This window comes from Clupea harengus, chromosome 12 (assembly GCF_900700415.2).
Source record: "Clupea harengus chromosome 12, Ch_v2.0.2, whole genome shotgun sequence".
Classification (NCBI taxonomy): domain Eukaryota; kingdom Metazoa; phylum Chordata; class Actinopteri; order Clupeiformes; family Clupeidae; genus Clupea; species Clupea harengus.
Window position 1 is genome coordinate 4,557,742 of NC_045163.1, and position 24,602 is coordinate 4,582,343.

Here is a 24,602-nt window from a genome sequence, read left to right on the forward strand (position 1 = left end):
CTGTCAAAGACAAAATTATGAAACACTCCTTCTTTCATTTAAACCTGGAGTGACTGCTTTGCACCATTTTTATAAACTGAACTGTCATTAAAATGGCCATTAATATTGAATTGGACACGCAGCCCCTGGGATCCGCATCCCTTCTCCTCCATCATACTCGCCCTGTGGCACCCAGCCTGACAGTGTTGTCAGACTCAATGAGAATGTCTGTCATTCGTACAGTTTCCATCTCAGCACACACACACACACACACGCACATATACACATACGAACACACACAAACGCATCCAAACACGCACACACACACAGACACACACACACACACACACACACACACACACACACACACACACTTTCGTCTGACCTACCTTTTGCTGAGAAATGATGCCACTTTGGGGTTTTCCGTGAATGGGACTTACAGTAGCCTGCTGAGCGCGGGAAAAAAGCAGTCATGGATGAAAGCTATCAAGCTGGATTGCTGCCAGTGCCTCACTCTTTGTGCTCAGTATGTGCTTAGACATTTGACTGTGTGTCACTGAGTATCTGACCTTCTCCTAGTCCGTATTACAGTAATATTGAGAAGACACATGCTGAGACATAGTGTTTGGAGGTTTTTTGTCTTTTTCAAGCTGTTGCAACTCATACATTTATGGTAACACCCGCCAGATCTTTCATAATTAATTCACCAGCACTTTGCAATCATGAGCTAAAAAAACGTAATAGTCTTTCGATTGGATTCATTAACATCTGTTTATCCCCTGTGAACGCTGATATGGTGTGGGCATGTACCGCTTCCTCCAGATTTCAGAGGCTGTTGGTAAGCAGCTTATTCATCAAATGTACTCTGGAGCAAAGTTAGCCAACTTTGCAGACAAATAAAGGTTTTACTAGGTCATTCCGTTCTTAAACTTGAGGTATTCAAAATCACCAAAGCAAGTGTTATACACTTCAGAAAAGAGGAACCCACGTGACTGTCAGCTAAAGTGCTGTGTTTGATTTTGTACAGACTCGTACATTATTGTCAATAACAGCCGGACATATTTTTAAATAGCGTAGCGGGGTATAAAGCTTAATTACACCGCAATTTTGCATGGCAAACTTAACTTAAACATAAATCACCCACAAACAAAAGTCCTACACTGCTCACCATTCATCTCTCATCTATTAAGTAACCCACACAGTGTGCGCATGAATAAAACATGGCATGGGTAGTGAGGTCCTCTAGGCTCCAAATCAATGCAGACGTGTATGGCAAACTTCCTCATTAGCTGCTTCTTGTTCCTCTGTATTCATATGTCCACCTGATCTAAATAAGCCATTGTACTTCATAAGAACATTCACACAGTTGCAATTTCAGCCACCTACTCAGGGGCCATTCTTTCCCCACTCCTACACAATCCCAGCCTCAACATCTCAACATGCTCTCTCACCTCTGAATCATGAAGTCCAGCACCTGCTGCACAGTAATTGCATCTCCGGCTGCTCTGTGCCACAGGCAAGGTAATTTCCTCTGGTGCCTAAGTCATTCACTGTTGTAGACTAAGTTTGCTGTTTCACTTCATAACTGCTTTAATGCCAAAAATGGTCATCCGGTCACAGCACTCAAATGGGACAGGGAGCATAGCATAGTGTTAGCATAGCATAGTGTTAGCATTACAAAAGCAGTTCTTCAGGTCCCCACACCCCTTACTTAGCTATCTGCCAATCTCTACTAAACAACAGTTATCTTTGTGTATCTCATTGCCAATATCTATAGTTCTCGTAGAGTCATATCAGCATAGACTAATAAATATTTGCCATGTTGTTTGAGACATGCGCTGCTGGGTTGCTGCAGCCCAGGTCTGTATCTGAATATAAAGAACATTACTTCAAAGATAAAAGATTGCTCTACGGGGAAAAACCGCAGACAGTTCAAAAGGCTTGATCAAGGCATCATTCATTGTTTAATAGAGTTCTTATATGAGCCCTCTTGTGCCAACAACCCCTAATTTTCACTCCACCCTCTCTGCAAGCTTTAAATCTACTCTCATTTTTATTGATGATCGTCAGCCCTAGAGTGGTATGTGGTTCTCAGTAGTTCATTCTAATTCTAATATTCTGGGACTTGTTACTGAGGTTTATTATAAAATATACAGTATAAAATGTACTAGTTTGTCCCAGCCACTTCTAAAGGTGATGTGAGGAGAGCACAGTATATGCAAACCAAAAGGAATTTACCACGCAGTACAACTTGTGTAAATACTGTGTACAAACGTAAGTACCCTGTGTGTACACAAGTGCCCTGTGTAAATACTGTGTACATAAGCACCCTGTTTGCATTTCATCTTTCCATCCTTAGGTGCTTAGGGTAATTCATGACCAGTGACCTAGAAAAACAGCCCTGATGAATCACATAGGGTGGATTCATGTCCATCGCCATGTTGAGAGCATAGAGTGGAATCATGTCAATCGCCATGTTGAGAGCTTTACTCACGAGCTCCACAGTAACTCGCGGCCGCACACGTCTCCTCTGTAATGCTAAACACGTAGGGGGCCCTCAGACAACAGTGAAAGCGCTGCGACACAATGAGGCTGGCAGAAGTGAAAGCAGATGGCAAGACATCAAGAAGCGTTCAGTCGCTGAAGGTGTACAGTGACAGTGGGGTTAAGTCAGAAATGAATGTACAGGAATGACACAGGCAGCTCGATTCAAATAGCTGTGATTGATTACAAAATCGCACACAGCAAGTCACAGGCTGTTAAAAGTTTAGACAGGTGTTAGGAATGTCGGTCTGGGTGGCTGACATTTATCGAAAGTGGCAACAGTCTTTCACATTTAGGTGCAGGGCTGGTGTCAGTTTGGGTTTTTTGTCAGTTGACTACAAGGCACCTCTTGAGTGTGCATCAGAGCCTATGAATTTTGTATAAGTCATCTGTGCAGTCTGTGCTAATGTAACCGAGGGGGCAAAAGACCTCCTCCTGACAAAAGTCATGTGCAACATTACATAAGGATCAGTCTTTGGAGGTGAACACAGTTCTTCATTTATCCAGATTTTACACTGTCATTTACACAACACTGACGACATCTATTTTTATCAGTCTGTGTGTGTGTGTGTGTGTGTGTGTGTCTGTGTGTGTGTGTGTGTGTGTGTGTGTGTGAGTGTGTCTGTGTCTCTCTCTCTGTGTGTGTGTGTGTGTGTGTGTGTGTGTGTGTCTCTGTGTGTGTGTGTGTGTGTGTGTGTGTGTGTGTGTGTGTGTGTGTGTGTGTGTGTGTGTGTGTGTGTGTGTGTGTGTCTCTGTGTGTGTGTGTGTGTGTGTGTGTGTGTGTCTGTGTGTGTGTGTGTGTGTGTGTGTCTGTGTGTGTGTGTGTGTGTGTGTGTGTGTGTGTGTGTGTGAGAGTGTGTCTGTCTCTCTCTGTGTGTGTGTGTGTGTGTGTGTGTGTGTGTGTGTGTGTGTGTGTGTGTGTGTGTGTCTGTGTGTCTCTGTGTGTGTGTCTGTGTCTGTGTCTGTGTGTCTCTGTGTGTGTGTGTGTGTGTGTGTGTGTGTGTGTGTGTGTGTGTGTGTGTGTGTGTGTGTGTGTGTGAGAGTGTGTCTGTCTCTCTGTGTGTGTGTGTGTGTGTGTGTGTGTGTGTGTGTGTGTGTGTGTGTGTGTGTGTGTGTGTGTGTGTGTGTGTGTGTCTGTGTCTGTGTCTGTGTGTCTCTGTGTGTGTGTGTGTGTGTGTGTGTGTCTGTGTGTGTGTGTGTGTGTGTGTGTGTGTGTGTGTGTGTGTGTGTGTGTGTGTGTGTGTGAGAGTGTGTCTGTCTCTCTCTGTGTGTGTGTGTGTGTGTGTGTGTGTGTGTGTGTGTGTGTGTGTGTGTGTGTGTGTGTGTGTGTGTGTGTGTGTGTGTGTGTGTGTGTGTGTGTGTCTGTGTCTGTGTCTGTGTGTCTCTGTGTGTGTGTGTGTGTGTGTGTGTGTGTGTGTGTGTGTGTGTGTGTGTGTGTGTGTGTGTGTGTGTGTGTGTGTGTGTGTGTGTGTGTGTGTGTGTGTGTGTGTGTGTGTGTGTGTGTGTGTGTGTGTGTGTGTGTGTGTGTGTGTGTGTGTGTGTGTGTGTGCGCGCGCGGAAAGGCTGCTGCAGTGGAGCAGGAGTGTTTATCAGGGTCTACTTAGGGGACCTCCATTACCAACTGCCTCTGTCTGGATTGTGAAATGGGAATGTGATGAATGCACAAATGAGCGAGAGGAACGAGTGGATCCGTCATGAGGCCACGAAGACAAGCCCATTACGGAGAGAGCAGACCCCATTCTGAGCACCATGCATTGTTCCTCTGTGCTGTACAGAGGTCAACTCGAAGGTCAGCGGACTGATTTTGTGGATTTCTCTCTCCATTCCTAATTGAGGTGATGTGCTCATGGCAGTTCAAAGGTGACACAGAGTCATTTCACCAAAAAATACATCACAAACAAAACTGTGGGTTATAAGAAGTGAAACCCTGCTGTTTCCTTTCCTTTTCACCAACTTTTAACAACCATTTTCCATGTGATGCAAGTGAAAATGTACCTCAATGTAACAGCAATCTTTTAGAACAGGTCAAAGATGTATTTCATCAAATGGCCATATTTACATACTCCTGCTTCTTTGCCTTTCATTATTCTTTGGTGCGGCCCACTTTTCCAGCAGCACAGCAGGTAAATAAGCATTTAAATAACTCAAAAGAGAGAGAATAGTCTTGAATCTCTCTATTTAAAAGGGGTTTGGTGTTTTACGACCGATTAAGTGTGTGAGGAGGTTGAGAGGAGGTGTTGACACTGGCCGTCCCCCGGGCTCGCTCTGAGACAACAGCAAAGAGGAGAAAGATTACTCACAATGACAGCGTTAAGATAGCCCTTACGTAACCCCAGTGGTTTCTTTCTTTCCCACCAAACTGCTTCTACAGCTACTGGTCTCTGCCATGAAATTAGATGAAAGAAATCTATTTTTAGTTCAGTTTTACGCAAACAGCTTTGATGGACATAACTACGGTAATGAAACGGAAATGTATATACTATTTTGAGCTGACATGGAGAACATCAAGACTTTCTTGAGAATCTGGATAATTATGTTATATTTCTGGCATATTATATAATGACTCAATATAACAGTATTTAACCACACACACACACAAACACACACACACACACACACACACACACACACACACACACTCCAGCAGTATTTAACCATGAGGATGTATCCACTATCATGTTTCAACATGAATCACATGGGTAGGAAGTATCAGTTAGACAGAGACACAGTAAACAAATTATTGGTGTTAATGTATTCACTCATATCCTCTTGACACAGAACTAAGACATTACACTTCTGTGGAAATATGCTGATGAATATCCCACAAAATGAATAGTATATTCATGAATATTGTGGTTTATTTAAAAATATACAAATAAACATACATCACCACTACAGATTTACAACACAATTTACACTGTCTGATAGATATCACCTCACATCTAATCCTAGAATCCATTCGAAGCAAGAGAGGATACTGTGCAACACAGGACATCAGACACAGCAAGAGATAAGGGGGATTGATGACTTCAATTTAGTCAAATACAAACCTCACTGGAGAAAAGGGCTAAGCAGTAGCATTCCTATCACTGTATCATCTACTTGCATCCAGACAGATGTGTCTTCACTTTGAAATCAAGACAGCAGACGGTACAAAAGCATACGGACCCGTACCGACAGATTCAAAGACCGTTTCTACCCTCATGCCATCCGGCTGCTGAACTGCCCTACGCCCCCTCACATTTAACATCGACAAACTCTTGCACTTGCACTTGCCACTTTCATTTAATTTATATCTTCTTCATCCTGTCTTTCGTATTTTCTTTCTAACGTTTACATTCTTGTACCTAATTTATTCCTTTAAGTTGAGCAGACACTTGAGCAAAAGGAATTTCATTACTGATAAATGCCTTTTTATGAGAACATGACAATAAACTTGAAACTTGAACTTGCATTGTCACAACAAAATCCCATCAATGGAATAGGATGCTCTAAAACTTATTTTCAGGCATTTTCTCATGTCCTGTTGAAACAATATCACACAGCACAGTACTAATATAACATTAATGTTGTACAGTAGTTGAAGTGATAGTGATAAGTATGATGCAATATCAAGGGAGGTCTATATTACTATCACAGCAATTATTACAAAGCCTGACCTTAAAACTATTATAGGCTATGTCAGCAGGGTCTTGTTAAGTTCTGCCAGGTTTAACTACCATGGGAGTCAACCTCCTACCTTGGTCTGCACATCTAACTTTATTGACAGGCATAGATGCCCGCCACTTTGGAGTTTTCTCAATTGGTTGCCATAGACACCCATTGTTGTTTTTTTTGGCTGCTGATTATAATGCTTAGCAGACTCCTGGAGATATGGGTTCATCTTTTTAGTGATAGCTATCAGGACGTAAAAGTATTTTACAGTAATTTACAGCATCTTCCAGCATGGGTAATTTTGCCAGTCTGTATAAAACATTCATGCAAATTCACTGAATATTTACGGAAACAGCACCACTGATACTCAAGATGAAACAATTTACAGACTACACCAGGTTATGTTCCCAAACATGTTGATCATATATATTGACAATCACTAACCTATATGACCAAACATAAAACACTGTATTTATAGATTAAAACAGGATGTACATACATAAATATCACCTTTGACCTGTTTAGCATAGAGCATCCTTAAAGAATCTCTGTCCTCATTTTCAGCTTTCCAGCTTGGCAGGGAAATACACTCTTTAGCTTTGGATGTTCATCAAAGAGAATTTCAGAGTATAAATATTCATGTTTCAAAATAAGACTTTCTTCTGAGACAGTGAACGCACGAGGCGAGAGAGAGAACGCGATTGGGAACGAGAGAGAGATTCAGGGGGTTTTTCCTTCAGTGCAGTTGCCGTTCAGTAATGGATCCTGGGAATTCTTGGAGCACCACAGTAAAGTTAAATTCACGCCAAGCTCTCGCACGGGGAGCCAAAGCAACAACTGTCTACTCTTTGACTCCAGACACTAGGGGAGTGCACTGCCAATGTTGGCTGCCATCACACAGACAGACAGCCTGGCAAGACCGCTCCAGCCCCACACACCCACCGGCAGCGCCGCCTGCCACGCCCTCCCTCACACCTTGAGGGCCTCGTGCACTCCCATGGCGGAGAGGCGGCGGTTGATGTTGCGGTAGCGGCAGCGGAGCAGGTCGCGGTAGGTGGAGCGCAAGTCACGGTTGAAGAAGGCGTAGATGAAGGGGTTCATGAGCGAGTTGGCGTAGCCGAGCCAGAGGAGCGTGCGCTCCAGCCAGGTGGGGCCGCAGCTGCACAGCACGCCGCAGACAAACGGCCGCACTGTGGTGAACACAAAGAAGGGCAGCCAGCACACGGAGAAGACGCCCACGATCACCCCCAGCGTGGTGGCCGCCTTCTGCTCGCGCCGAAAGATGGAGGCGCTGCGCCGCTCGTGGTGCAGCAGGCGCGCTATCGCCGACCACTCCTCCCCCGGCGGCCTCGGCGCGGGGGCCAGCCGCAGGCCCTGCAGACTAAACCCCTCTCCAGACGCCACGCCGCAGTCCAGTGGGGGCTCATGCCAAGGGCGGGGGGGCAGGGCGGTGAAGCGGTGCTTGGCTCCACTTTTGCGGGCCGCCCTGAAGATCTTGTAGTACATGATGAGCATGACGGCCATGGGGATGTAGAAGGCCACAGCCGTGGAGTAGAGCGTGTAGCCCACGTCCTGGCTGATCAGACACACGCCGGCCGCGTTGATGTTCTGGGCCCAGCCGCAGAACGGGGGCAGAGTGATGGAGGCCGATGCCAGCCACACGCCCACGATCATCTTGGCCATCAGCTGCCCATTCTGCCTGGCAGGGTAGGTCAGAGGCCGTGTGATGCCCAGGTACCTTACAGAGAGCAAAGGTTAAAGAAGTAACAGAAAAATAGACTGTCATCCATGCAGGATTAAACAATGCATTGTACCAGCTGTGCATCTTGATTCTTGTAGTTGAAATGAAATGAAATAGCTTGAAACACACTACCTAAAAAACACTAAAAAACGGTCTACGTGTAAATTGATCTCTTCAAATTAAGCATTAATCCTCAGATTTGCCAGACCCAAGAATTTTGAGCTTCCTGACATGAATACAGCTGTTACTTGACATGAATACAGCTGTTACTTGTACCTGTAAATCATCATTCCTAAGATGTCCCTCATATAAATTACGAAAGCTTCTACGTAATATACAGTGGGGAAAATAAGTATTTGAACCCCTGCCGATTTCGCAAGTTTGGCCACTTGCAAAGAAATGTGTGATCTATAATTGTAATGGTAGGTGTATTTTAACAGTGAGAAACAGAATATCAACAAAAAAATCCAGAAAACTGCATTTTATAACATTTATGACTTTATTTATATTTGATGCAGAAAATAAGTATGAGTAAGTATAAGTATCAGTTTGGTTTGAAAAGTGTTGTGGAAACAGATGGGATTTTACACAGGTCACCCTAACTGTCACTGGCCTACTGCGTTCTGCGTCTGCTATTACAATGAGCGCAGCTAGCTCGAATACAAATGCAAAAACAAAAAATCATAGGTTACTGGAATTTCATATATCTCTGTCAATAAGTGCCCAACAAATACAGAACTCTGCAGTGAAAAAATCTAATTCCCCAAAACTATTTTGTGCTAGTTAGAAAACCAGGGATTGTAGCATAACTATGGGTTAAAATCCAGTGCAGGATTATTATATTATCGATTATAAAATCGCATAGCGGGTAACACATTAAAAACCCAACACCTGTGCATAGTTTGCCAAGTGTATGGATTACAACCAAATACAAGTCCTGCATACACAGCAGGAAGTACAGACTTCATCTAGAAACTGCTGATTAAGCACTTTGAGAAGCTATTCATTGTAGTTGTGGGGACATATCTTTCGCGTAACTGACATCTATATATATTAGTTTAGTATCTACACAGATTGCTGTTGCATGCAGTTCCCAGACTGTATATATTTGCTGAGAAAACTTAATAGTTCCTGTAACAGCAGGAAATAGTGACAGGTTACAAAATCTCTATCAGCAGATACTGAAAGGAGAACAAAGTAAGTGTGTCTGTCTCAGTCGGTGCTTGGATTTTGGCTCAAAGTCTAAGCTGTCCTGTATCATTTATAATACAGACAAGCAAAATGTAAATGCACGCAATTAAATAGTCTTCATAGAGGAATGATACATAGAGTAGGCTACCAAAAAGTAACGATTTTGTTCGAATTAATGTATTGGAATGAATCATGAAATTGCCATAGAATGTAGACAGATATAGTTCACTGTTCCTGTACTGTAAGATACAGATGTAGAAAGTGGGGACATTATGGACATCTTAATTCACAGATGCCATTTTAAGATTTTGTCACTCCCTCCAGTGTGCTGTGACTGAGCATTCAGCACGAATCCAGCAGATGACATGTGAGGGGCCTCACGTGACTACCTGAACACATCCGCCATGACACAAACTGACAGCACAGGGACAACAGGTGAGAAGAGAGAACAATAAGAGTCCAGAGGCGAGGGTATACATACAGTAACAATCTGATCTCTTGCTCATAATCCACTGTGTGTGCTACCATACAGGTCAGCATGCTCATTTCACATCTCAAGTCGAATCACATGTGGAACTATAGACTTTAATTTGTGAGGAGACCATCACTACATACATTTAAATTGATTTTAAGAACAGGTTATAGAGCAATGAATAGAACAATTTGGAAACATACTTTTTGGTTAATCTCTTTGGCTACTTGTAGCCAATTATGTCTTTTAATTACACTTTAATCTCATTCACTGTCATTCAAGACTCAATTGGAAGAGCAGCCATGGCATACAATTGTGTTCTTCTGCTTTCTGTGGTTAGGCCCATTGCTGTTTTGCGCATGACATAAAAGGTATTTGATGTCATAGTCGATGTCAAGTAGTGTCATGTGTACGCTTCCGGATGGTACCCCATGGAATGGCAATACTTTCTTTTTATACAATTTTATAAAAATGTGAATTTTTTCAGCATTAACACCAGCATTGATGTGTTTAAACACGGTTCAGTCAAATCATTTAATTTAAAGCTTTAGTTTACATGTTTAGGGTACGCTTACAATTTAAATGTGCCATTTGGAGAGAGCAGGGGGAAATTTGGTAACACCTGAATTTGACCTGAAGCTGAGTGTCTTAGTCATTCGTGCAGCTTCTGTTGTGTTTCAAGCCACTGCATGAAGATTCAATTTGAACAGCTTCCAAAAATAGAAATCAAATTTAGAAAGAAAACTTACACCATTACATACGACACTAGCGAGTTACTAACAATTATCATCCGAATATACAGCACAATGACAAGCTATTCCAACTGAACCAATTAAGACCAAGAGCAATCATGCTTATCAAACCAATTCCAACTATTACATTTGCACCTTTGCTCACCTTACACCTTTGCTCAGTGCAATTCCTATGTAACAAACCTGTACAAAACCTCTAAGCTCCAGTTCAGTGTAACCTGACTATAATGACCATAGGTAAACAGTACACGGTGGGAGTGAGGAAAAGGACACAAGGCATAAGCACAAAATGGAAAAAAAGAAGCAAACTGCCAGCAGACATTATTATTATTATTATTATTATTATTATTATTATTATTATTATTAATAATAATAAATAAGACACCATTGAAATGTCCTCACTTCTCAACACACTTCTCAGTACAACTGTACTTTAGAGTGGTGCAATAGGGCATCAAATATGTTTATATTTGTACACTTTGTACAAGGCTGTGTGTCTGTGAAAAATATTTTTTACTTCTGCCTGCTCACATAAACCTCACACCATACCACAACAGCCATAAAGGACCAGTTTTAGCTATTTTTTTAAAGGCTACCCTGCAAAAGAACCCTTTATACAATACCCTTGACTATTTATATTTACCCTAGGCTGTTTTGTCACACTGTCTTTATTGTAGGCTATTGTAGAGGATTTACTTTATATTCTAAGAAATTGACGTCCCCTTCAGGGAAGTTTTACTGCAATATGTGCCAGGCTACATAACACTAAACCTGGACATTTGCATTTTAACAGTCAAAAAAGTATAATAACTTTCCATACACTTTTTCTTGACTTGACAAAACAAATCTGAAACATCTGACAAAAAGATGTGAAAGAAAAACTTCTTTCAGCATTGTAATTCTTGCTTGATTTGTGATTCTGGTGTTATGAATCATATTGGGGAACACTGTCAAAGATTCCTGTTCCTGGAGTGCAGCCAGTGTGGTAAGCCATCTGAATGAGCATGCTTTGAAACTCAGACAGTTATACCTCTAAACACTTCATACATTTGTTTGACTTACGAGGCCCTTTAGACTGGACCCCTGAAGTAAGAATTACATCTAACCTATTTATACTGAATATTTCCTGATGTGTGAAATAATATCGGATGGTTACTGACAAGGGATCAGCTAAACATGATGCTTGGTGGAAAGGGACGTCTGTCTTGACAGAACATTTCTTGAGCTGTATGTGGCACAAAACAGAACATACTAATCTTAAAGCCTTAGTATTTATTCTTAAAATGATTCTTCATATCTTGACCAAGGCCTTGTCTTAAGCCAAAACGGAGACTGACTGAGCCATGCTTTTAGAAAACAAAAAACATCAGGGCATAAAGTCCTCCCAACACAAATATAGGAAATTGTATTGATTTAAATACTTATTACAGCCACTGTTTCAGATCCAGTTGGCTTTATTAGGAAGGTCTCTGCTGCTTTCATCAGGCTGACTAATGAAATCCCTCTGGTCTCAATACATTACCATATTTTGCTGTTACAGATCCAGGTTGGCATATCGAATGTACAGGTGCAAGTACTGAAAAAGGCTAATGTTAAGATCTTTATGGTAATTTGTTTTAACCAAAACATATGTTAAATTAAAAAAAAAATGTTAAAGCTTCACATGAATGATCATGTTTGATGGTAACAATACATGTGCTCAGAGGCAATTTTGTAAAGGCCAAGACCAAAATGTGTTCTGTTATGCTCTTTATGTGTGACAGACACCTTATTATGCCTGCAATACTTGAGCCCAGGGGACTAGTCTAGCAAAAGATCACAGGAAGACATTGTGGCAGGGTCATACTCAACATCCATTGTGTATGACATGTGTATGATCTTTAAACAAACTGTCTGGAAAACGCCACAGGCCAACAGGGATTCTAGTAAAGATAAAGATTATTTGTTTACTTGCTACACCATGCATCAGATTAATCACTGGTTCTCTCTTCTGATGCTTTATTTGATCATAGACACACTGATCGTCCAACCTATACCCAAAGTCCCTTTGGTCCAGTACCAGCTGTTTTGATGCAGCTAGGGAGCCTCTTTCAAAAGGGATGCACTTGCTCATTTCAAGACCCCTGAATTATTCATGCGCTTCACTTAAAAGATTTACAGTTTAATGTATCACATCGTAGGATGCTGCAATATAACAGTTGTTTTGTTGTGAATGGTTTGAAATAGAACATCTTTAACTGAAACTATGGAGTTCAACATAAAAGAGGTGCAAAGTCCTGTTCCTGATATTTGGAGCCCAAATCCCGTGGGCAAATTGCTTGGCTCTGCATGATGGCATTGAGGGTTGACCCACATTTCAAAAAGACATTCATTGATTCATTTATGCTGAGGATGTCTGGCTTTTGTTACAATGCAGTCATGGAAATTATGTTGCCCTGCTCTGCATATGCAGTATTTCCTATACAGTTCATGACAGAGGTACGGACTTGCCTATACAGCTGTTTACAAACAAACCCTACCCCACCAATACAAAAAATAGTACTGTACAATACATGATTTTATTAACTATTTGATTTGATTTGATTACACTTTGTTATATTTAATTATTTCATTGAGTTCAGACATTTCTGAATTTTATGTTTAAATGTAATTTTATGTTTGCACATGCAGGTACATGAGCCACACTAAATACTGTTTCGTAGAGGACTACCATGTCAGGTCACTTTACATCGGTGGTTATTCAAGTTTTTATAACAAATCTGATACCAGAAATGATACCAGCAGCCAGTGGGATCCCAGTCTGATGGTCTAATCTAAGTCGTGTTTAGTCACCCTGAGGCGAACCTCAATAACACAGTCTTTGATGAGGAGAAACATGGACCCATCACTCCCAAAATGGAATCTGATCTATGGCTCAGTATCACACAGAATCCTGGCATTCCATCCCTCCGTTTTACAGCAGGACACCGGGTGCAAATCTGTGGCACCAAATAAAATAGGTTGGATCGGCATCAGTAGGAACCCTCACAGCCTTATCCAAGTCATCCCTCATTCCACGTCCATCAAAAAAAGATATAAAAGTAATTGTAAATTCTAGCTTCCCCAAATCCTCAACGGGTTTTTTTTCACACATTTATTTGTGCTTTCCCTCCGCTCCCCATGGGGCAATGGACGCAGGGCCTGACAGTGATTCATGCACCTCAGATAACCCCCCCCCCCCCCCCCCCCCCCCCCCCCCCCCTACTAGCGACCACTGCTCTGTCAATTCAGGCAAAGTCAGTCTGTACTGTAACCAAAGGTCAAGAAGGCTCTCCACAGCATTCAAGATTTTGTTGCCAAATTGAACCACTCCTGTGTTCATGAGGAAATTGCATGGCAGATTCATCTTTGACAAAGTCTAGAACTGGATTTGAATTCTTAGTCATAGCAGAAAGGAGCACTTTTGAAGCAACACCCTTGCACTTTTAAAACTGACATTACAATGGATAATTAAAATAACTACAAATAATAAAACACACAGCATTTAAAACTATAACTATATATATATATATATATATATATTTTTTTTTTCAGTAATCGTGTGGTTTGAATTGCAGGTGAAAACCTTACCTGTCTACGCTGATGACACATAATGTCATTATTGATGCTGTGCAACACATAACATCCATGCTGATGAAGATGTTGCAGAAAACCTCTCCAAACAGCCAAATACCTCCAGTCAGGTCGGTTACGATAACAAAAGGCATTACGACCAGCGCTACAGAAAGGTCTGCAACAGCCAAAGACACAAGCAGGTAGTTGGAGGGCTGACGAAGTTTTTTGACCACACATACCGCTATAACTACCAGTGTGTTCCCCATGACAGTTACTGCAGTGATGATAGACAGAGTAATCCCAATAACGACTGTCTCCACTAGGCTCAGGTCAAACATCTGCTCCCCACATGAATCATTTCGTGAGGGCTTCTCCGTAAAGGTAGTTAAAGGTTCTTTGGTGCCGTTCCTAACTTCACCTCCATCTTCTCTGTAGTCAAAGACGAGCCCTGTACTCGGCGTGGTGAACATTCTGCTGTAACTAGTCGTGGGGCAAGAAAAGGCAAGATTCGCTAAGGAACGCAGTGTAGTCTTCTATTCCTGCAAAGAACGGTGTGGTGCGATGGAACACCCCGCCAGTCTACTCATCACCGTCCTCTCAAAAACGTGGTCCAATGGATGAATGAAAGAACAAGTGCGACCACGGTGATGATGGACCCTTCTGCTGAACTGAGACCACCACAACGTCTACGAATTGTTTTTTGAAACTTCCTGTGGCTTTGGAGCAGTGTGCACATGTGCCAATTTAAGATTAAATCCCTTATTATTATTATTATTATTATTATTATTATTATACAACTTTGTTACTATCTGCTCTGATGGGATTTATTTTCATATCACAGCCTAGTCAATCATCCCTGGCATATCAGTTATTTATTCGGGGAAAATAATGCACGTTGGGACATTTTGATCAATCAAGTGACGAAGCACTGACGTCTCTTAATGAAGCTACGTCTGTCACTGTTTGACCTTTGTTTATTTCATAGAATTTTGCGTGTGACGAAGAGGAGTTAGGTCACAACTATTAAATCATCTGAAAATGTTTATGGCACTGGTATTAGCACTGTGAGCTATTTTGCCACGAGAATGATGAAATTCCTCAAAGTATGGTCAAGAAAATTGTGGATATTGTCCACAAATATTGGGACATTGCATTCTGTCCATTCTGTCATTAAGCGTATTGTTCTGTAAGGCCAAGGTACTAGGCTATAGAATATTAATAATATTTTTAATGAAACCGAGAAGTTGGTAACAAGGTTGCAGAAAAGGTGGCATTCTATTTATGTTCTATTTTCTTCCTCTCGTCCTCTCTGCTGTAAGTGCTCCCCTGCAAGAAATACATGTTGGTGTACAAGGCTATTTGAAGTACAGATGTGAACTCATTGCCTCAAGTCTGATCAAGGCATTGAAGGACTGTTATTAACAACTAGAATGTCACATGAACTGATGGTAGGGGTTATCCTCACTGCAAATGTGGAGTGAAAATGTGGAAGACAACTTCAATTCCCTAGTGAGAACACAAGAAGACTGAGTTCAGTTCACTCCTTGCACTAAGAGCAAAACGCCCTCCTGTGGAAGAAATACAAATCGATGGACCACAATGATAATCATTATCAACTAGACAAATTGGTAATGAGTCACCACCATCAACCCGTTCACACAGTAAGGCATTGTTACACTGACATTAGACAATACATGTAAATGTAGGCAAGGACATACAGACACTGGTGTCAACTGCCAGAGGATCGGTTGTGACTAGCAGTTGTGACTAGCAGTTCATGTATAAAAATAAAAATAAAAAAAACAGGTGAACGAACATGCAGATAAAATCCCCTATACCTTCAGACCAAAGTCCAAGTTTACATCTCTTCAGGGTTGATCAAGAAAAAGTCTTGTTTCAGGTAAGAGAGGAAATTGTTGAGCATTTTGGCTTATGTCTAAGGTTTTGGTCACAATCTGTTCATCAGACTGGCATTTGTCAGATTTGTCAGATTTGTTAAATTAGTATTGAATCCCGACTGACACTGCATATTCCAACCAATCTCCATTCTTTAGAAAATATATGCAATACACCCAGAGAGACTAAATCTTTTGATTATAAAATTGTGACACTAGTACCTATCATTATACAATTCTATGCATGTAAATATGACTAATTGGTCTGCCCAATGGGCTGTTCCTTGGTTAGCGTGTTATCCAATCTCTGTGAGGAGGAAAATGGAGCAGTTAAGGTACATTTATTTAACACTCTTTACATTATATTAATCTTTTATAGACTGAAATGATTTGCTTCATATGTGATCGCTTCAATATTCAACCAATCTTCCATAAAATACAGATTTTGAAAGTAAATATAATGAGTTTTCAAAGTAAATCCACTCCTACTTCAACCACTGGTTTGTATTGTTTTTAAACAATATAGAGCCATACATATCTAATAAGTGTTTCTAATTTCATGAAAATGCTGTTCTCACTAAACCTGTTGTGCGCGGTGTAGCTAACGTCTGGATCCCCCTGGACATTCTCAACCACTAGACCACATATCCAATCTTTTGCAATTAAGAAAATATTTTTCTTTAAAACATTTATTATTATTTATGTAAATTGGCCTCTTTGGACACGTATAATACCTTTATTGGTTCCTTCTCAATTTGGCCACAGAGCGGCACTAGTGGGATTTGTTTCAAATCGCGTATGTATCTTGCTTTTACATGATGGCGATAAAGCAATGTTTTCACGGAATTACAACAATGTTTTCTGGTCAAGTGTTTTGAAAATAAATATATATACGATACATTTATAATTCATAAAGCGGTATTGTAACGATGTGTTATCTCGAATGACATTAGCTAGGTTAATGATAAAATTGCGAAACTTCATTACCCATGAAACACTGCGGTCACCAAGATCCGACATGTTCTAGGAAATCCGCTTGTTCGTGGATTAGAATTTAATCCGAGAGAAGAGGGGAGAGTCTGGACGATTCAACGGGTCACGTCCAAACTGGAAGACAGAGAGAGATAAAAAACAAAACAAAGAGGCATTTAACTGTAGCAAAAAATAGATTAGAACCACAGATGAGTGCTTTGTGTCGTATAAGTAGTAGCTTCGGTTTTGGGAAATTAGACTTCTCTCTAAACATTTTGCAAGGAGATTTTTCTTGTAACGTTATTTCCTTGCTTCGTTGATTCATCACTGACTGAAAATTGACAGCAGCTGGGCAACTAGCAAACGAAGGACAGATACGGAAGGAAAATACAATTTTAGGGTTAAAGCCGGCTCCCCTTTCCCCTCCCCTTTCAGAGTTAAACTGTTAAATGCAATATAGACATCGCATCCCATTTTGGGTTGTCCTGTGTCTGGCAACGAATATTAGCCACATTGGTAATAGCAAAACGTAGCTAGCAGAGGTTGCTAGCTGATTTAACTAGCTATCGCTAGCTAGCTACACGGAGGAATACATTTTTCGAACCAGAGAAAATTTCAGGATGTCTGAAAAAAAAGAACAGATCAAACAGTCCACCACCGAAAGGCTTGTCAAAGGTGAGCTTTTCCATGTTATATTTTTTTTATCAGAGAGCCTTTTTATGAGATGCAGTTTTTTTATATGCTGGCTAACCTCAAAATAGCTAGCAGTATGTGACACTTGAAGCCAGCCAGCCAGTTAGCTGACCGCAGTGTTAGCTAAGTGGCAATGCTGGCTAGCGAGCTAAATCATTAGTTGACCGAGTGTGCAATCCTCAGTAGTGTAGGACGCTTTGCGATACCCCTGTGTTGCTTTTTAAATATGTTTAGTTCTGACATAAAATGTTTGGCTTGGATCATGTTTTATGTGGAAACGAGTTAACTAGCTTGTATTGCATCTCCTGTTCTCATTTCCTTAACAGAAGATGCTAGCTAGCTAGGTAGCTGTCTGACTAGCTACATCATGAAATACGCGCCTGACTCGATAGTCGGTTCAGTGTTAAAGTTATCTATCCTGGCTAGCTAGCCAGCATCCTGCTGTTAAGAATTTTACTGTCATTTCGAGCCTTTTTGACATTTTATGGTTACTGCTTATCTCCAGTCTATGGTTTGTATTTTTAGTTGGAGACTTGGACAAGATGGCTTAGTGCAGTTTTGTTAGCTTTAACGTGTGTCCTTATCCGTCGTTCTCCGAAACGAACAGCACGCATGGTCAATGTCATCTCTCTACCTCTCCGCGCGGCTGAATTCCAGGGGCTCTTCAGCCGAAGAGGGGCAGAATACAATAAGAGTTTAAAGCCTTCTTGGCGTTGTGATGTTGAATGCATTTAAACGTGCTGTGCATTGGCCTTTTAATGCATTAACGCCAATGACCCGCTGCTACCATGGCTGTGCAGTCATTCGCATCCAACAAGTACCTTCATGAATTTGCATACGGGTGCAAGTGCTGTAGGATTTATCGGAAGTCTATGTTTCCTCCATGTTGTTGATGTATCAATGTAATAATTGTATTTAAGCTTACATCTGCTCGAGCATTGGTATGATTTTTCCCTTTTCAACCCGTTGCCATTTTGAAGTGTCAGTGCGGATAGACCCAACACAATGACCATTAGGCACTCAGACTAAATTTTCTTTGGTGTGTATTTTTTCCACTCCGAATATTATAACATGTAGCCCTTTAAATAGATGTACATTTTGCCTCATCCGTTAATCTCAGAAAGTTATTACACTGGAATGCAAAGAGCAGCATTACTGCATACCGGCATGGTAATTGTATGTGATTCAAGGAGTGTCTTATTTTTACTGCAGTCAGATACCCCTAGGTTAGGATACTTGTTGTCCAGCTCACACGTTTGGTTTGTGTCTGCATTAAAAAAAAAATAATAATCTCACTTGTCTCCTAATATGTAGACTGACATTTAGCCTCTGAGTTGTAAATGGACTGATGGAGGCATTGTTAACCAGGACCCTGGGAAACTTCCCGAGCCCCAGGGATGAGCCATGACTCCTGGATGCCTAATTGGATTGTTCCATCTTGGGTGGTGGAGGTGTGAAAGGAACATGGGAGTCAGGGCTCTTTTGATTAAAGCTGGCCCATCCTCTGGCACAAGGCCAGCTGGGCTCCCGGAGTCCCTCACCACCTCTTTGCTTAGAGCATAATTGATTCACTAATGAGCGGTGCTTAAGGCTTGCAGTGTGGAGGCTCGAACACTAGTAGGCACATAAGGTTGCAGAGGGCAGGGTGTACTCCTCTCTTTTTTGAGAACTCCCCGGACTAAATGGCATCCCTAATAAAAACGGACTGAGTGATGCTGTGGATATGTCATTTTCATATGCCGCGTCTAATTCCAGAAACCAAATGCAATGCAAATGTCATGGGGGATTTGTATGTCATTACAAGGAGTCTTTTGGGAAATCTAGTCATACCACATCCCTTGTTAATGTTGTCAACCCAATGACATGGAAAAGTCCCTTTAGTGTCAATGATTTTATTGATTAATAAGCTGTATGAGGCATGGTAAGTAGCACAGTTAATATTAATCGCACACAGTTGCACAGATGTTTAAGATCGAAGATGTTTGATTTGAAACTCCCAATTGTGAAATTCTTGTCAGGTCTTGGTCAGGTTTTTGCCTGCATACAAAGTGTTTTGGTTTTCCTAGTGACTTCTGAAATAGCTTCTCTTGAGTCCAGTTACCAGACTGACATTTAGAGAGGTGAATGTGTGGACATACAGTTGAGGTTACAGGGTGCAGAGGAATGTGTAGCACTCGCATAGCCTTTAAGAGAACCCTGAAGGCCAAAGGGGCGTGGAAGAGTCCTGCTCTATTGGGGCTTGCGCCACGGAGAGGCTATCCACATATTGTCTGCTTAGTGCTAAAGTTCAGTGTCTTTCTCATGAAAAGGTTTATGAAATGATTCATTGTGTCCACAATTCTAGGAAAGCTGCCGATGAATTGGGTGCAGCGATTGAGTACAGCTCAATGATGATCATGAGCTTATGCACATGGTAGAAGTCGCAGCCACAGCTTCAGGCGTACTAGTATTAGGATTACAGTAAACAAAAGAAAGTGTCACCGTTTCTATTGTATGTTCTACCCAGTACAGAGGTAGGTGTTGTCAGATGGGAGTGCTTCACAGACGGCTGTCAGTGATTTTCATTTTGGGCTTGATATTCCGAGTAGGAGTTGAATCCTTCAGTGAGGCTACATGCAGATGAGTCCTGCGAAGCTGTGGAGAGTGCTGGGATCCCTGGGCTGTCGTGCACACTTGAAAGCTCTAGTCTTCCACTTGGGCCCCGCTTGGTTAGGTTAAGTGCTGTTAAATGCTTTTCAAATCTGCCAGTTTCTCTGCGTGACTCACACTTTTTTTTCTTTTTTCTTCTTTTTTTCCGAAGCAGTGTCACGACCAATTTGTTGTGTATGCATAATAATTTTAAAGCAGGTGTGAATCGGACAGAGAAATTATAGTCCTAGCCTACCATGGTGCTCTCATGAAACCCACTCGGAGCCTAAGATGCGTTGACACAAAACGTTTCTCTGCAGGTGCATAATCCATAAAAGGTGTTTTCTCTGAGCTGAACATGCTACACATAAAGGGTGGCCTTGAATGTGTCAGCCTTGCGAGAAGAGAACAGGCAGTAATCCTCCCACAGTCCAGATTCTGATTGCACCGTCTGCCAATCCTGTCCTTCCAAGTGTACTTCCAATGTGAACAAACTCTATGGATAACCAGCATGCACAAGCCTACTGCTCCAGGCTTCTTTCCCTTCACCTGTGTATGTATGCAGAAAGCCCCATCGGTAGATGTGGCATGCGTAAATGCTGCAGTGCCGACAATGTGCCACGTCAGGTCCCCGTGTGAATTCTGGTGTTTCCTGACCTTTTGGCTTATTTACAGATGGTAACTGGAGATGTTGGTCCAGCACCACCCTGCCAGTGTAATTACTCGGCCCTCATGCATGATTAAAGCTCTCCACGGCCCCGACTAGGGAGCCCAGGTCCCCTACTATCCCAGAGGAGTGTCACATCTCCGATCTACCCCACAGAAGTGTCAGCCCCCTCCCACTCAGCCTGACAGCCCTCAGGACCGTCTGGAGCTGACGTCAGTCCAAGATGGTCCTGTCTCGGCTCCAGATTTTTTTAGAGTCTTTCACTGATCGGAGTCCTGGTCACGAAGACCAACGAGCACCAGATCATGCTTCATCACTGTTATGAGAATCCTCAAAGCCCTCAAATTATATTTCTTCAGAACGCTAACAGGATTGATTGTTGTCCTACAGTTTTACTCCGAGGCTTCAGTTAATATCAGAGGCATGTCTGTTTTATTTTACCTGATTGGCAGAGGAGCAGAATGAAAACAGCATGCATTTAAGAGATGAGGTAAATGGGTGCATGTATCTACTGCAAATATTGGCTACTCTTCTTGATTGTTAAGAGATTTGGTTCGTTGAGAATGCTAACTCCAAATGCCAGGAGAGTAGATCCTCTTTAGGGCTTTTCTCTTTGCCACATCTGTGGTCACAAAGTGAGCTAATTCTGTGAACATCTGGTGTGAACCCAGTTAAGGTTAAGCAACGTTCTACAGAATTTGTTGAACAAGCAGTATGAATTGGGCTATTCGCTTTTAGGGTTTGACTTTAGTTTAGTCAGTGTAGGTGAGCTGGGTGGGTAAAATACGCCATGGGGTTATCCCTCTGAAAGCCACTGAGTGTTAGGCAAATTGTATGAGAACCCAGGTGTTTTAAGGTAGAGAAAGGAAGTATGCAATCCAGAATGTTTTATATTTATATATATATATATATATGTATGTATGTATGTATGTATGTATGTATGTATGTATGGTATGTATGTGTGTGTGTGTGTGTGTGTGTCACTCATTTAAAGAATGTTGGAGTGTGGACTTCCTTTTAGTACCTTGATTAGATATCTATGCTATGGGAAGAGCACAGTGTTAAAGAAGTTACTAACCCTAGTGTCTAACCTTACAGAAGTTAGCTGGGAAAGATTTGATTTGCACCTGCAGGCTATCGCTGTTCACTGGTGTGAAGCCTAGAGCTTGTGGTTTTGACTGCGTTTTCAATCAATAGAAACTTGTGATACAAATGGGCCTAAAAGCCTGAGTGTTGCTATTGCTATCAATATAATTTAATATTATACTAAGTGTGGCTACAAATAGTAAGGATTGTTCCGTCAGTCTGAGCTACGTGTCTGAGTGAGAGTTTTGAAATGCTGGCATTGAGGTGTAGACACATCCTTACTGTACTCTTAATAGATAACAGCTGCATGATTTGCGTTTTTAGTTATTCAAAGCCTAGCTTGATCTTCTGCCTAAAAGGAGGCATTGTTACAGTAGTCCGCTTAGCGTTCATTGTTTTGCATTGCGTTTTACATTCTGGAGTCCTCTGGTGTTTTATTTGGGATCTCGTTCATAACAGTGCCAAAGTAATCGCAGCACTTTTCACTCTTCCCACACAACTTACAAAATTCTTGAGATTTCCAGAATAAATGAATGGCGTACCATGAAAAAGGAGAATGGAACCAGTTCAGCTCTTCTCAGGAGGCCAACCCAGTCGCCTGGATCTTGTGTGACCTGCTTTTGTTTGAGGCGTGTCGGAGAGCCTGCTTCATGGCAAGCTCCCACAAAGAAGATTGATTAAAGTGGAGTGTCTGACTGGAGGACTGGGGGACCTGACGAGAGACAATGTGATGTTGGAGATCAATAGCACTGCTGCGGTGTTCTCTGGCGTCTGTCAGGTGGTTGAGAAACAGGCCTAATCAGTCAGCACCTGCTGTAAGACTCACCACACCTACTTTTATTGGTGCCCTCACCCCAATTGCTGTGGTGTGTGGTGTGTGGTGTGTGTCTGTGGGCCTGGGCTGGACACAGTGCAGATGCTATGTCTGGGATGAAGGCTCAATGTGGGTCTGGTTGTGTTGTGTTTGGCTTGGCTTGGCTGACAAGCCCGCGGGGTTGAGAATGAGACGTCAGGGATGCGATTGAGCTGTCAGAGGAAGCGGCGTTGTGTGAGGGAGGCAGACAGATGAGCTGGTTTTGAATGGCGCTGTCAAGTTGGACAGCTGCCCATTTGGTAGTAAAATCTGCCCTGCTTCCGTGAAGGAGCCCGGTGCACATGCAAATCGGCCCTGTATAAAGACTGGAGCTCCTATTCGGCATCAGTGTGTACTCAGACCCCAGGCAGATGGTGGTCTTGATTTTCTTTTTTTTTCCTTTTTTTTTTATTTTAGTGAGCGAAGGCAAATGAGCAGGTGTGCTGTGCCCAGTCTCTCAGGCGTTATGGCAGACTGGCCCTTTCACTTCCTCCTGTTCAAGCGCTCTACAGTACCACCAGCAGACACGAGCGAGCGGCGCCACAATGCCACGCCAAGCAGCCACCTGCTCTCAGAGTGGATGTGCACTGTCATCTTGGTTCAGTCGAAAAGTCAATCATTCACTGCTTTGAAACCTGAAACTGGTTTCGGTCTTTTTTTTTTTTTTTTTTAGCTTTCTAACCCCCTAGCCTTCTGCAGCATCATCATCATCATCACAGCAGCTCAGCTGGCGGCCAGCGGTGAGCACTGTGGCAGCGGGCCAGGCCAGCATTCCTGCTCAGCCCCGGTGTTGCCAGCGGGGCCTGGGACCCTGGCAGGGGTAATTCCCCCACACCGCTGTCAGCTGGAGTCCCTCGCTGCCACTCCGCGGTGGAATGCCTCACCTATATTTGTTCTCGGATTCCTGCTGCTCAGAATAAACTCCACTTCCCAGGGTGCATGACGACGCTTGTGTTTGTGTTTGTGTGTGTGTGTGTGCGCACTGCCTAACACGTCCATGTGTGGCATATGGAAGTGTACAAATGCATGTGCTGCTTCTATGTGGACACACTTTCTTTTCATATGCATACTAGCCACAGGGCACCATATCTGCTCTGCTGCACAGCATTAAACAAACATTGTCTGAACCTGCTCTCTCAGGCTAATAGAGGCTTTGCCTAATCCCTGGTTCTTAGTGCTCTTGCAAAGCTTACAACCCCTTCCCTGGTCGGCCCAGCTAGACCCCAGGATATTGCTGCGATTTATTTATACACCGATATCCCTTCCATAAGGCCCAGCAACAGCAGCTCTCCTCCACCCATCACCACTTCCCCCCCCCCCCCCACCCCCTTAGCGGATGCCCGTGCTGATGGGAGAGAGGGTTGTGGATGCCGCAGTGGCCATATGTGTGTCTATAACAGAGATCATACCCCCCCTCCCTTCAGCAGCTGGTCTGGCCATCCCCCATCCTTGGCCTGGATGAATTTCCATGGATGTCTCGGTCCTGGAGGGTCTACTTCAGGGATGCAGGCAATAGGGCTAGGCATAGCACTGTACAAGGGAGCTTTTGTCGATAGCTAGTCCCATGGTAACAATTGCAAGCCTAATATGGTAAACCAGGGCACCAGCAGTGTAGCATTAAATCATTATATTGTGGCAGTGAATTACATTCTTCTCTGTCTTACTGTAGATTGGGCTCATTGCTTTCAGCGGTGCCCTCATTTAGCTGAAACCCGCTTCGTTTAGCTGAATGTGTCAGAATGAAAGTGTGCCATCAAGAACTGACACCTCAAATCCCACTAAGAGAATGGTGGACTGCTTATCCTGTGCTTGATTTCTTACACACTCACGCTAGCGGCGGGAATTGGCAGAGTTGCGAGGATGCTATAGTATCACGATATT

The 24,602-nt window shown here is 42.5% G+C and overlaps 2 protein-coding genes across 4 annotated transcripts in view; one reads left to right on the forward strand and one right to left on the reverse strand.

Annotated features, from left to right (window-relative positions):
- Window positions 1-5,377: 5,377 nt before the first annotated feature.
- LOC105910809 (5-hydroxytryptamine receptor 7) lies at window positions 5,378-14,477 on the reverse strand. Its single transcript, XM_012839594.3, has 2 exons — window positions 13,943-14,477; window positions 5,378-7,915 (listed from the first exon to the last, which is right to left on the reverse strand). The coding sequence occupies exons 1-2, from the start codon at window positions 14,395-14,397 to the stop codon at window positions 7,147-7,149; spliced, it is 1,224 nt and encodes a 407-aa protein (XP_012695048.1). The 5' UTR covers window positions 14,398-14,477; the 3' UTR covers window positions 5,378-7,146.
- Window positions 14,478-16,855: 2,378 nt separating this feature from the next.
- ppp3ccb (protein phosphatase 3, catalytic subunit, gamma isozyme, b) overlaps window positions 16,856-24,602 on the forward strand; it is a 28,387-nt gene continuing 20,640 nt past the window's right edge. For all 3 annotated transcript variants that reach the window (XM_012815706.3, XM_031578403.2, XM_012815720.3), the window contains exon 1: window positions 16,856-17,469. In XM_012815706.3, coding sequence (XP_012671160.1) covers window positions 17,415-17,469 — 55 coding nt within the window. In that variant the 5' untranslated portion in view covers window positions 16,856-17,414. The remainder of the gene's footprint in view (window positions 17,470-24,602) is intronic.